This window comes from Pipistrellus hanaki, assembly GCF_964339955.1.
Source record: "Pipistrellus hanaki genome assembly, chromosome: 5".
Classification (NCBI taxonomy): domain Eukaryota; kingdom Metazoa; phylum Chordata; class Mammalia; order Chiroptera; family Vespertilionidae; genus Pipistrellus; species Pipistrellus hanaki.
This window is the reverse complement of record NC_140507.1, coordinates 53,840,161-53,852,447: the sequence shown is the minus strand read 5'-3', so window position 1 is coordinate 53,852,447 and position 12,287 is coordinate 53,840,161. Positions and strand designations below refer to the sequence as shown.

The 12,287-nt window shown below is 34.3% G+C and overlaps 1 protein-coding gene across 1 annotated transcript in view; it reads left to right on the top strand.

Moving 5' to 3' along the window:
- The window catches only part of TLL1 (tolloid like 1), a 155,120-nt gene that overhangs the window by 59,015 nt on the left and 83,818 nt on the right, over positions 1-12,287 (top strand). The window contains exon 2 of the mRNA XM_084884377.1: positions 12,127-12,237. Coding sequence (XP_084740503.1) covers positions 12,127-12,237 — 111 coding nt within the window. The remainder of the gene's footprint in view (positions 1-12,126; positions 12,238-12,287) is intronic.

The following is a 12,287-nucleotide window of genomic DNA, read 5'->3' as shown; positions in this document are numbered from 1 at the left end:
TTATTATTATAGATGAGGAGTAAGAGTGAAATATCAATACATAAGAGCCTCTATCTACACCTGGTAGGAGAGTTTAGTCTCCATGGTGATTGCCCTGAGTTTTACAGATTCACTGCAGCTGTGCATTCACCATGAAAATGGATGAAGTGAAAAATATGGTTGGGAGAAATTGAAGGAGATACCCAGTCCCTCAGAACGTTATTAAAATATCACCGATTTCTGAAATACATGTGTTAAGTGACATCTTTAAGTGGAATTGTATTGTCATTAACACCTAGTAAGAAACATCTATAAGCCAGACAGTTTGTCAGAATCACAGGATTTTAACCTAAATATGGTATAAACCCTTGTGAGGAGACATTCTAGCATATACATTCAAATTAATTAAGTGCCATAAAATAAAGATATTAGAAAAGTAGTTGTAGTTAAATATTACAGTCTAATCAGACTGTCTGGTTTGAATCTATTTGGTGCTTTGCTGGCTCAGTTTCTTTTAGGCTTGTTTTCTTCATCAGTTTTTTAAAATTTGAGGCAAATGACTGGACTCCCTCTTAAGTTGTTGTGTATCAATACCTGTATGATAATAACTTTAGTGCATGTTACACAGAGTAAGTTAGTCATAAGAAAAATTATATGTTATTTATGAGAGCAACATTGTAATATGCATGGTATAGGACATGAAAAGTCTCTGTGTTTGAGTGTGCCTGTCTGTGTGTGCTATTTGGGTATGTTGTTCCCAAGACCTCTGACTTTAATGTTGTCAAACAGATTTAGGCCCAACTTCTGGCTTGATGCTCGTTAGTTTTGACTCTGATGACTCATGAAGTCTCTTTCAATTTTTATCTCCTCATATATTGTATATATGAGGAGATAAAAATTGAAAGGTTGTGTGTGAGTTTTAAGAGACTCTCTAAATCAAATATAAATAAATTCATTTATCTCAATTAACCTTGTATAATTTGGGGCATATATATTTTTTTTCATCTTGAATATGTGAAAACCATGTTGACCAATGTTACCTAGCTGTTTATATTCAGATCACTGAGATTTCTCAAACTGCATTTTACTTTGTCCATGACTTAGTTTCTATGTTAAGTTAAATAATCAAAGTTATATAAAAATAACTAGATTATGTTGGGGTAGTATATAGACTCAGAAATGACTTAATACGTTTGGATTATTTTGACGAGGTTATATTTACCTTTAAGGAACTCTACATATTAAACCCTTTTATAAAATCACTCTGAAATCCTATTTAGAGTTTTTTAACCCTGGAGAGTGAGGTTTGTATCTTGAAGTAAACGAAAAACTCACTCCAACCTGTGTTGTACCTCTGCATCCCAAAATCCTGTGTTATTTGAGCATTTTATTTCTTGGAATTTCAACAAGAGCCTTATTGATTCTTAGCATAAGGTTTTTTATAAGCTTACTTATCAGCTTTACTGATCCACATCACATTGATTCTGATAACTAGAAAAGGACTGAGCAAAGCTTTTGGAAGTAAGTATATCGATAGCTGGAGAAGTGACCCCATATACAACCAGAGGAGGACATGGTGACTGTAATGTCAACATGGATGTGTACTCTTGCAGATTCCAATAATCTGTGTTCACAGCACCTACTATGAGTCACTGAGAAAGAATGTCAGCTATCCATTTTCTACGAAGGCAGACATCTGTGTATTATTGCATTATGTTGCCATCTAAGAATTTGATGTGGAATGTTCACTTGTCCAGAATACTAAGAAACATTAAAGTATGTACAATGCCTTATGAAGGATTGGATCGTAGAAAGGACAAGAACGAGAGAAAAGGGAACAACAGCAGAGAGCTTGGATGAAGCAAAGAAGTAGAACAAAACTACTGTCATGAGACAATGACAAGACCTGAGCAAAGGATGAAGGCGTACTTTGAGGGCTGCGGGCTCTCAACTCTTTAAGGCTTATAAACATCATCATCAACTTTAAGGCTTATAAACAAACCTTCATTGGAGGTTTTGTGTGAAGGAGTAATGTTAAAAGTGTTCCCAAAAGATTAGTCTGATGTAGTGGCATGCCAGAAGCCAGAATGGTCCTTGCTGATAGAGTATCAGCCTTTGGACTAAAGTGTCCCAGGTTCGATTCTGGTCAAGGACAAATGCCCAGGTTGTGGGCTCTATCTCATTAGAGGGCATGCAGGAGGCAGCCGATCATCATTGGTGTTTCTATCTCTCCTTCTCTCTGCCTTCCTCTCTGCAGTCAATAAAAATATATATTTTTAAAAAGAAGCCAGTATGAAAGCTACTTATGAGTTCAGCTAGGTGATGAGAGCCTGGCCTAGCATGCTGAGAGAAATATTAGAAAAGACAGAAAAATTAGTGAGGTGTGTAGAGGGCAAGTCAACAGAATGTGATGATTCACACTCAGTATGGGGTAGATAAGAGGGAGAGGGCAATGACAAGCTTAACACTTCACAATATCACTGGAAAGGAAAACTATTTTAAAGGCAATGGATAGAATTTATGTGGGAGTTTTTCCTTTATTTGACTGTTATTAGTCTGGTTTCTGTTTAAGGTTTATTCATGAATTAATATAATTTAATGATAAAATGCTTGGGTGTGAACTTTACCCCTTACCAAAACTTAGACAGGGTTGTCTACCTCATTGAATTTCAGTATTTTTCATCTGTAAAAGGGTGATAGGTCTATCTCATAGAATTATTATGAGAAATAAGTGTAGGCATAACACTTTTGGCATCTCTTCTCTAAGTTGTATTCTAGTACATCAGAGAAAAGCGATCTATGAGTGCTTAACTTGTCTCTGGTTTCAGAAGTTTGTTTGCAGAACAAGAAACAATTTATTTGTACATGTTGAATTTTCTTTCACAACATGGAACTTGTAAACAAGAAGCATGAATCTAAATTTCTGAGGTTATTTTGACTGTGTTTAAAGAAATATTATGTTACTAATCATCATATACTATACATAAGAACTCATGTAATTCTAACTGCTTCTAGGTCAAAGGATTTCAAAGTACAATTTTTCTATGTCCACTTCCAATTTTGAATTTTTTAAATTATTTTTTTATTGTTGACACTATTGCAGATGCCTTTCATCCCCCACCCCCCCTTTTTGCCCATCTCCACTTCCTCCCCCCACTTCTCCCCCGGCCTTCACCTGGGGCTGCTAATTCATCAGTTCTCAGCTTCAGAACATAGACTAAGCAAGTAAATGGTGAAAATACTACTTTTTCACTGCTCTTTAAGGAAGTGGTAACTAGTTTCAGGCTTAGGACATACTCTTTTGGACTATTGTGAGAAGACCATTATTTGCCAAAATAGTTGCACTAAATACATGATGATTCAAATGAACATGGAGAGATTGGTTCCCACAGAGAAAAGTCTTAGCCCATTGATACCTTAAAAGGGGAGCGTAATGAGTTATGTTTTGACAATATTTTTTTTTAAGAAAAAGATTCAAACTGTAATGTTTTGAATGACATTTTTTATTCTACTCATAAGATAGGAAATACTATAAACAGTGCATCTCTTAAAAGGCAGATTTTCTCTCCAAATGACTGTAGGGATGGATAATATGCTGAGCTACATAGGGAACAGTGATACCTTGGTTCAGAGAGATGTGGATTGTGGTTTTGGAAAGCCACATCCATTGCTGCCTGGGTGGTGAAAAGAATATAAATATGTATGTGTTAAGCCTGGGAGAACCTGGAAGTGTTTTGAATTTGGCAAAATTAAATTTCACATTGAGATGTTTTATGTTTAGCAAAACTCAAAACATATTTTGAGAATCCCTTTCTCCCTGAAGTTTATACCTCTGGGTATTTTAAGCAATCTTTTTATTTCTGGTTCATTTCCAATATTTTATGAGAGATTGCTGATAACCATGGGACCTTCTTCTTTGAACTTAGAAATCTTGTTTTGCCAATATTGAATTGTATTCCAGTCCAGAAAGCCTGAGTTCAGTTTAAAATTGTAATTTGTGCCTTGATGATTGGCCATATATCTTCAGACTCCCAATATGTTTAATTATATTGAAATACTTAATTATTCTACCTTTTATTGGATATGCAATTTTACCTTTATTATTGTGTTTCACTAGACATTTGTTTCTAAAGAGATCAGGACCCTAAGTCATTTAGCATGAAGGTTGCCTATAACTTTTATTTCTTAGGGTTGAGTGATAACTATTTATATATATAAACATTTAAAAAAATATTATATATACATTTAATATATATAAATAGGCTCCAAATTCAGCAATTCTCTCTGTAAGCTAAGTTCTAAGAAAAATATGTGGAACATGAATGGATGAATGGATACAAGTTATGATAGCAGAGAGTATAATAAATTATTTTGTGGTGTTTTTTTGTTTTTGTTTTTGTTTTGTTTTGTTTTTTAGAAATGGCCTAACAGAAATGACTGAGGCCTGCTTTTCTCTTCCTATCATACATATGTGGCATTTTTGAGGTCATGAAAATAAACTATAGAGCACAAGGTCAGAATTACTAATCACTATTAAAAGCACTTTTCCATATTAAAATGTTGAAAACTTTAACTGATCTTTGAAGAATTTTGTTTTATATATTTGATTATCACTAGAGCACATTTTTATTATGTAACTAGAGGCCCAGTGCATGAAATTTGTGAACTCTGGAGGGTCCCTCAGCCTGGCCTATGGCCTCTCAGTCTGAGAGCCCTTGGCAGTTGGTCTCTGCTTTTGCCTATGAATATTTATAATTAATTAGATAATTTTCATATGTATTCACTATTTTTGTGTTTAGAGATGCTCTAGTCTAGAAGTCTTATATTTAAAAAATACTCTAAACATTACTGTTTCTTGCCGAAACCGGTTTGGCTCAGTGGTAGAGCGCCGGTCTGCGGACTGAAAGGTCCCGGGTTCGATTCCGGTCAAGGGCATGTACCTTGGTTGCGGGCACATCCCTGGTGGGGGGTGTGCAAGAGGCAGCTGGTCGATGTTTCTCTCTCATCGACGTTTCTAGCTCTCTATCTCTCTCCCTTCCTTTCTGTAAAATATCAATAAAATATATTTTAAAAAAATAAATAAATAAACATTACTGTTTCTTTACGAAAACTTGCTTCTTTAATTTCTAAATGGCCACTTGGGTTGCTTCCATTTCTTGGCTATTGTAAATAATGCTGCAATGAACATAAGGGTGCATGTGTCTTTTCAGATTAATATACATATTGGGTTTCTTCAGATATATATTAGCATATATATATATATATATATATATATATATATATATCCAGAAGTATAACTGTGGGGTCATAAAGTAGTTCCATTTTTAATTTTTTTAGTAACTTCCATAGTGTTTCCTATAATGGCTTTACCAGTTTGCATTCCCACCAACAATGCATGGGGTTTCCCATTCTCCATATCCTCTCCAATACTTGTTTATTGATGTATTGATGGTAGCCATTATGACAGGTGTGCGGTGATATCTCATTGTGGCTCTAATTTGCATTTCTCCGGCGATCAGTGATGTTGAGCATCTTTTCATATGTCTATTGGCCATCCGTATGTCCTCTTTGGAGGAGTGCCTATTCAGGTCCTCTGCACATGTTCTTATTTGGACATTTCCATTTTTAAACAAAGTATATTATGTCTACCTGACAGTCCAGGTAACATCCTTGCTTCTGTAAATCTAAAAAGAAAGGAGCCACCTATCCCTTCACATCTCACATGACACCTTCATGTGGTTGAGTCACCAACATGACCTCAAATTGAAATTTTTAGCCAGGCAGTACTTCCAACTTAATATCTAACTTTAACAGATGACTGAAGTCAGTGATAATAAACTGCTCTAACAAGTAAAGGGTATATGTTACAATACAATAAGTAGTAAGGAATAAATTCTATGAGCAGGTTAGTAGTATGATCAATATCCTAGAGTTTTCCAAGGTTCAAAGGGGATAATGGGGATGAGGGTACTTTGTTAGTAGTAAGCACCACGTGTTTGATATTAGTATAACTTACTGACACTTTATGAAACTTTAGGAGTAAAAGTTTAAAATGTTGAAAATAACTTTGACTAGGGACATGTCACAGATATTTCCGCTTGTTTTGATGTGAATAAAATTCCTTTAATTATCCTCTCAATTGTTTAAGGTCTGGGACTATGAAGAGGAGAAATAGAAATCAGTATGTGGAGTCAAGTTTTTAGAATGTCGGTGCATTTTTAAATTTCATAAAGTTTATTTCGCCGAGCACATGATGTTTTGTGGGTTGCACAGTGGGAGATATTAACCGAAGTAAAAGGACTCCAGCTTTTGACTTGGGCCCAAGAGGAAATGTTTTACAATGATGAATAGTAACCAGAAAGGTTGGAATGCAACATTTTCTCTCTTAACCTATCATAATAGTTAGCCCAAATAAAAATGGGGAAAAAGTGGGAAAAAGATCATTCTGTTTGTGTGTGGAGGAGATCAGCCAGTGGGCAAAGTTTAGCTTAGGAAATAGAAAATAGTAAATACCATGAACAGTTTTACTTACAGAAATACTTCAAGATGTACTACAAGAGCTAGTGTCAATGTTTAGAAAGTAAACAGACTTAATGTAAAAAGAAGTATCAGGATTGATTCCTACACTGGCCACAAGTGCAAATAATAATGGGGCTAAGGGAAGAAGAAAACATGTGTTTGCTCTGCCATTACAAGATGTATGAACTGGGGAATTTGCTAGTGGTTGATTATAGTACATTCATTATTTGCGCAGTATAAAAAAGGCAGTTTTTAAAAACGTATGAGCTACGAATGTTTCATTTAACTAAAGCTTGCAACAGAAAATATTAGGGTGAATCAAAAATTTTCAATATTTATTTATACACTCTTGATCAAAGTTCTTTTCTGTCAGCGTTTTCTCTTGTGAGACAAAGAGTTCAAAATGAATGTTTGTGGTATGGGTGATATTTTAAAAATGTCCTGAGAAATCCTATCCACAGGCATTGTGGGCTATAAAGGCAGATTGATATGGTATTTCAATGGATCTTTTGTTATGGGGGAATTTTGGTTTTCTGACTTAAAAAAGAAAATATGTTTATTTGAAAACTTAACATTTAATCATATTTGTAGTGCAAATTTGCTTTTGAAACAGAAAAAAAAAAGATTTAAAAAAAACAACTTGCTGCTTCTCTGCTCACAATCTAGATTAATCTTCAACTCATCCATATCATGAAAAATAACTTTATTATAAAATGCCTCCATATTTTGGAGGAATATTCCTTGCTCTAGAGTGGTATATATATATGTATATGCATATTTATTTGTTTTGTATTTCAGATCAAACATTTACTTTTGTATTGAGATTATATTTTATTTCATGTTCAGGAAAGAATTGAAGAATTGCAGCAGTTCTGTGTTCTTTGAAGAGAACTCTAAATTTGGAGTATGTTTGGACAGTTTACTTATTTATTTATTTTAATAACAGATATTGCACCATATCCCCTACTCCCACTTCAAAAAAACATCTGCTTTGGTGATAAAGGCATCTTGTTTTAAAGTGGCCACAAGAGTCATGTTACTCAGAAGCGCTTTTTAATTCAGTTTATGAGGAAAAGGTTGCACATCTTATTGAGCTCATCATTTGTAACTAACTGCATGCACACCACTCTTTAATTGTAGTTTAGATGAATTTGTTCAGTTTGTGATAGTATATGGTAGAAGTGAAAATGCAGATCTTGAAAAAAAAACCTGTAAATTATTTAAATAAAACACTACGTGGGATGCTTTCTTAATGAAAGAAAAATCACTGAAATAATTGGATTGCAAGTACTTTTTATTATTAGAAATTTAAGAAAGGAATGTTCTGGATGGGAAACATTCTTATCCCTACTTTTTGAGAGTCTATATAAAAACATATCTTTCTTTATTTTTATATTGTATCAAGAGCTTTTAAAATTTAGATAATTGATTCTTGGAACTTAAGTTAACTTTCATTTGTGTCATCATGCAAGAAAAAATTATTCTGCGCATATGAAATGAAACCAGAAAATTATTTTCTTTATTAAGTAGGGAAACATTGTCTCAAAATGTATATATTAGATGTTTCACTAGATCTTACTTTTCCTTGGGAATTTTCTTAGAGGTTGTCAATCATGTAAAAATATTTGACTTTTGAGCCTTCACTGTTGCTCTTGTCTGAGGAGATTTTCACTAGGCCTTTCTTGGAGATTAGAGCAGGCCTTCACATGACATAATTCTTCCTCCCCAAATCCAATATCAATAAAAGCAAAAAGTTTAAGTTCTATGTGGAAAAAGTATAATAAGAAAGTGCTCTTGGCTATTGTTGAGTCTTTGAGCTACATATCTCTCCAAATCCCATAAATCTCATGATATTTGATCTGTTTAGTTCACTCATGCATTTTCTGAGCATATCAGTGTGGGGCTTAAAGGAAAGGAGGCACATTTCCCATAACTGCACTTAATATATTCTACTGAAATAAAAACGAAAGGCAGCTGCCTTTTAATTGTGTGGTATTTATTTATTTATTATTTATTTATTAAACAATTAACCTATTTTGGATGGAAAGGATTTGAAATACTCCTTCTTTGGAATGGTTGAATACCTAGTATTTTGGGTCTTAAGGTAAATTTGTAAAGTATCTAGCATGGCTAGCCTCATTTTTGCTGTACACAACGTATCCCCCATTCCTTGGCATTTTCTTATTTACATGTTCTTTGTGCCTTAGGACATACATTGAGGTCCTACTTTCTTTCAGGCCCTCTGGCCATGAGGGTAACTGATGAGCAGCACATGCTTCCTGCGGTCAGTATTTGTGAATTTAGATTGAGGATTCAGACGGTTGAAAACATATTATGAAATCTCATGTGGTGCTTTATTTCTGAGAGAAGTGCAGGCAGGACATGGAAACAGATGAGACACCTAATGGTGGGTCGGGAACACCAGGATGCGGGGAGGGCTTTCTGAAGCTGACACCTGAGGAGACTCTTAGCCACTTGTCTATTAGAGCTGCTCTGAAGCAGTAATCAGCTATCAGGTGTCATAGCATTAATTCAAGTAAATAGATTCATCTTCTTGAGCGTATTTAGTTTGCAAGTATTTTCTCCCGAGTCGACTGAAACGCTCTGCTTTTGGCAACAGTAGAGGTTCTCTACTTGGAGTGATCCACCAGTGACCTTTCCCCTGCAAAACATGTGGTGACTGTGTTTATGAACTCGTGCATATTTTTTGCAGACAGCTTTTAGGAAATCACAGATTGGAAGCCTCCCTTAAGCTGGTCCCTGGACCCCAGCTTCAAAACTGAAGGGCTAAGGAAGTGAGTGGAACAGACACGACGTGAAGTTAGGGTATAGAGAACCACAGTGTTGGACTACTTATTCTCACAAACACTCTTTTCTAAAATGTGTTTATTCTGTCTTCTACAGTAAAGGAACTCTGTCTTTCTTGGTCTCTGATTAAAAAAAAAATTGTAGTACAATGAATGCAAACAGACTTCAGGAGAAAAACAAAACCTGTGGTTTTCCATGTAGTTTAAAAATTGTTCTTTTTGACATTTTATTTTGAATTACTGGTTAGCTCTCAACCCATTTTTGACCATAGGCATCCAAGCAGAATTCCAGATAAGAAATATTCTAATTGCACTTGAGCCTTTCCCCAGTATTGTCATCTATAACCAGTTTCCTATATTAGCTTCAAGTTCTGCTATCACCAACCTCAAGTCACTATGTGAAACGGAGCACAGGAGTTATCATTCATAGTTTTAAAACCATTTCTCTCTAGTTTTGTTTTTTAATGCAAAATAAATAGACAATACCTCGTAGAAAGAAAAACAGAGAACTCCAAAGTGCACTTGAGAATTATACAAATATTTTGGAGCTAAATAACAAATATACATTAGGTTATAATGCAAATTCTAAATCCACATTAATATAAATTGTCTTGATCTAGTATGTTGTACCAATGATAAGTAAAATATTTTAGCATGAAGAAAACACCTTAAGGAAAACTTTAAACATGTGTAATATAAAGAAAGAAATTGTGCATTTTAATCTTGTGACAGCTGCCCTGGTTGGGTAGCTCTGTTAGTTAGAGCTTTGTCCCAATGTGCCAAGGTTGCAGGTCTGATCTCAATCAGGAAACATACAAGAATCAGTAATGAATGCCTAAATAAGTGGAGCAACAGATTGGTGTTTCTCTTTCTCTCTCTCCTTTCCTCTTACTCTCTCAAATCAGTAAATAATTAAAAAAAAAAAAAACCCAATGTAATAGATTGAAAATTCCAACATATCTATTATTTTATTGATAATATCAAAATTTAAAGGTAGATAAGACTTACAGGCTATCAAGTTTACACACCATAAATGAATTGGCTTAGTCACTCACTACTTGTTTTCAAAGAAATATTTCGTTTTCTCCTGAAGCAATTCTTGGCATATTCAGAACCACCTAACTATTCTGAAGCTATTAGTTGAGAAAAAAATGACAAATAAAAAATGGACTTATGTGCTCCAGAAAAGTTTTGTCTCCTCTTAAGAATTATCTGGCCTTGTGCCTTTCCTTTCCCCCAGAAGTAGTGTTTTTGCTTCTGTGAAGTATTGTGTCCTTGGATTGCTGATCTGTGTTTGATATGATCCATCAAGACATGAATCTTATTGCACGTGGAAAGTCATTACAAGAAAATAAAAATCTAAAACACATTTAAGTTTTATTTTACCATACTACTTTTATTATATAAGTGTAGTACTGACAAACTGTGTTTTGCTTGGTTGAATGCCTCAGCTTTCAAGTCAACCAGCTGATTCAGAAGAAAGTAAAAGTTTATTCTTGCAGGGGGAAAAATATACAATACTACTTATAAAGATGTTGACAATGGTAATTATTTGTACTAATGGGAGCTGGTTAAAAATGTAGGGTTTGAGGCCTCTCTGCAGACCAGCTCTCTCTAACCAGATCCACCGTGGTTCCTATGCAAATTAATGCTAGAGAAGTATTGGTGTCGCTAGCTGCCCCCCAGCACGAAGAAAGCAAGCCAGGCTGAGTCCCTGCCAGTCAGTGCCCACAACAATTTGTATAATAAAAACATGTGATGGAAGGTTTAAAGAATTACTGAACTTGGATTTACATTAAAGTAGTGTGAAATCTTGGGAAAAAAAGAGACAATGCAAAATTTATTTTTATGAAAACTAACAAGCCTTTTATATAGTAACAAAATATTTTATTTAGGCAGGCCATCTATTTCCTGGGATGTCTGGCTTTCGGGGAAGTGGAGCATCAGAGGTTTCTGTTGCATGTGAAGGAGACTGATTAGAATCTGGATTCAATTTTAGGTATCGAGCAACCGCTCAGCCAGTGCTATAAACTGTTTTACAGACTCTTCATGACTTTGTTTCTATGATGGTACAAGATAGGAAGCAGCTCTTTACTTCCACAGGCTGCCATTCCATTGACATGACGGCAGAAAAGAGGGGTTAATGAGAGAATTCTGATTCTAATAAAAATGTTTCTGTATGTGGCACTGATAAACTACATTGAACTAATTTTTATTTCCTTCCTTTCTGGATTTACACATAAACCTAATCCCTTATCGCACATCAGTATTTTTATGAGGGAACTAAACTGGGTAAATAATTTTATATGCTAAACCTTTGATCAAAGCCTAAAGCATTGTATAACTTTCAGGATTAAAGTTTAAATTTCACAAAATAACTAATTTTATTAACTAGCTTTTTATAGCTAAAATTCATAAGTATTACAGTTTGAATCCAGTAAAGGACAGTGATTTGAAAAGCCTGGATATTGTCACTTCCTGCGTTTTTCATGCATTGCCTTACTTTTGGTTTTGCAGAGGAAAAACTTAAAGCAAAAATTTTAAAAAGAAAATTTGTAAAATTGTATTTAAAAAACAAGTATCCTAATCTTTCAAGGCATTTGTCAATATTGTACTATCTCATGATTAATTTGTTCTTTCTCCTAAGTTTGTGATTTCCTAAAGTTATTATATGTTGATTTCTGATAGTACTTAGTAATTGATTAATTTTGGACTCAAATAAATAGGGAAGCTTATGCTGGTCTTTTAATGAACCTTGTTTGCATTGATTTTGCTTTTAAATATTTTACATTTTAATTGAACTTTTCTTTTCTTTTTTTAGCTGTGTTTTGGGGTGATATTGCCTTAGATGATGAAGACTTAAATATCTTTCAAATTGATAGAACAATTGACCTTACACAAAACCCCTTTGAAAAACTTGGACATACCACAGGTATGGTTGTATTGGTTTCAATTTGCATTAATTTAGAAGAAAATGTACTC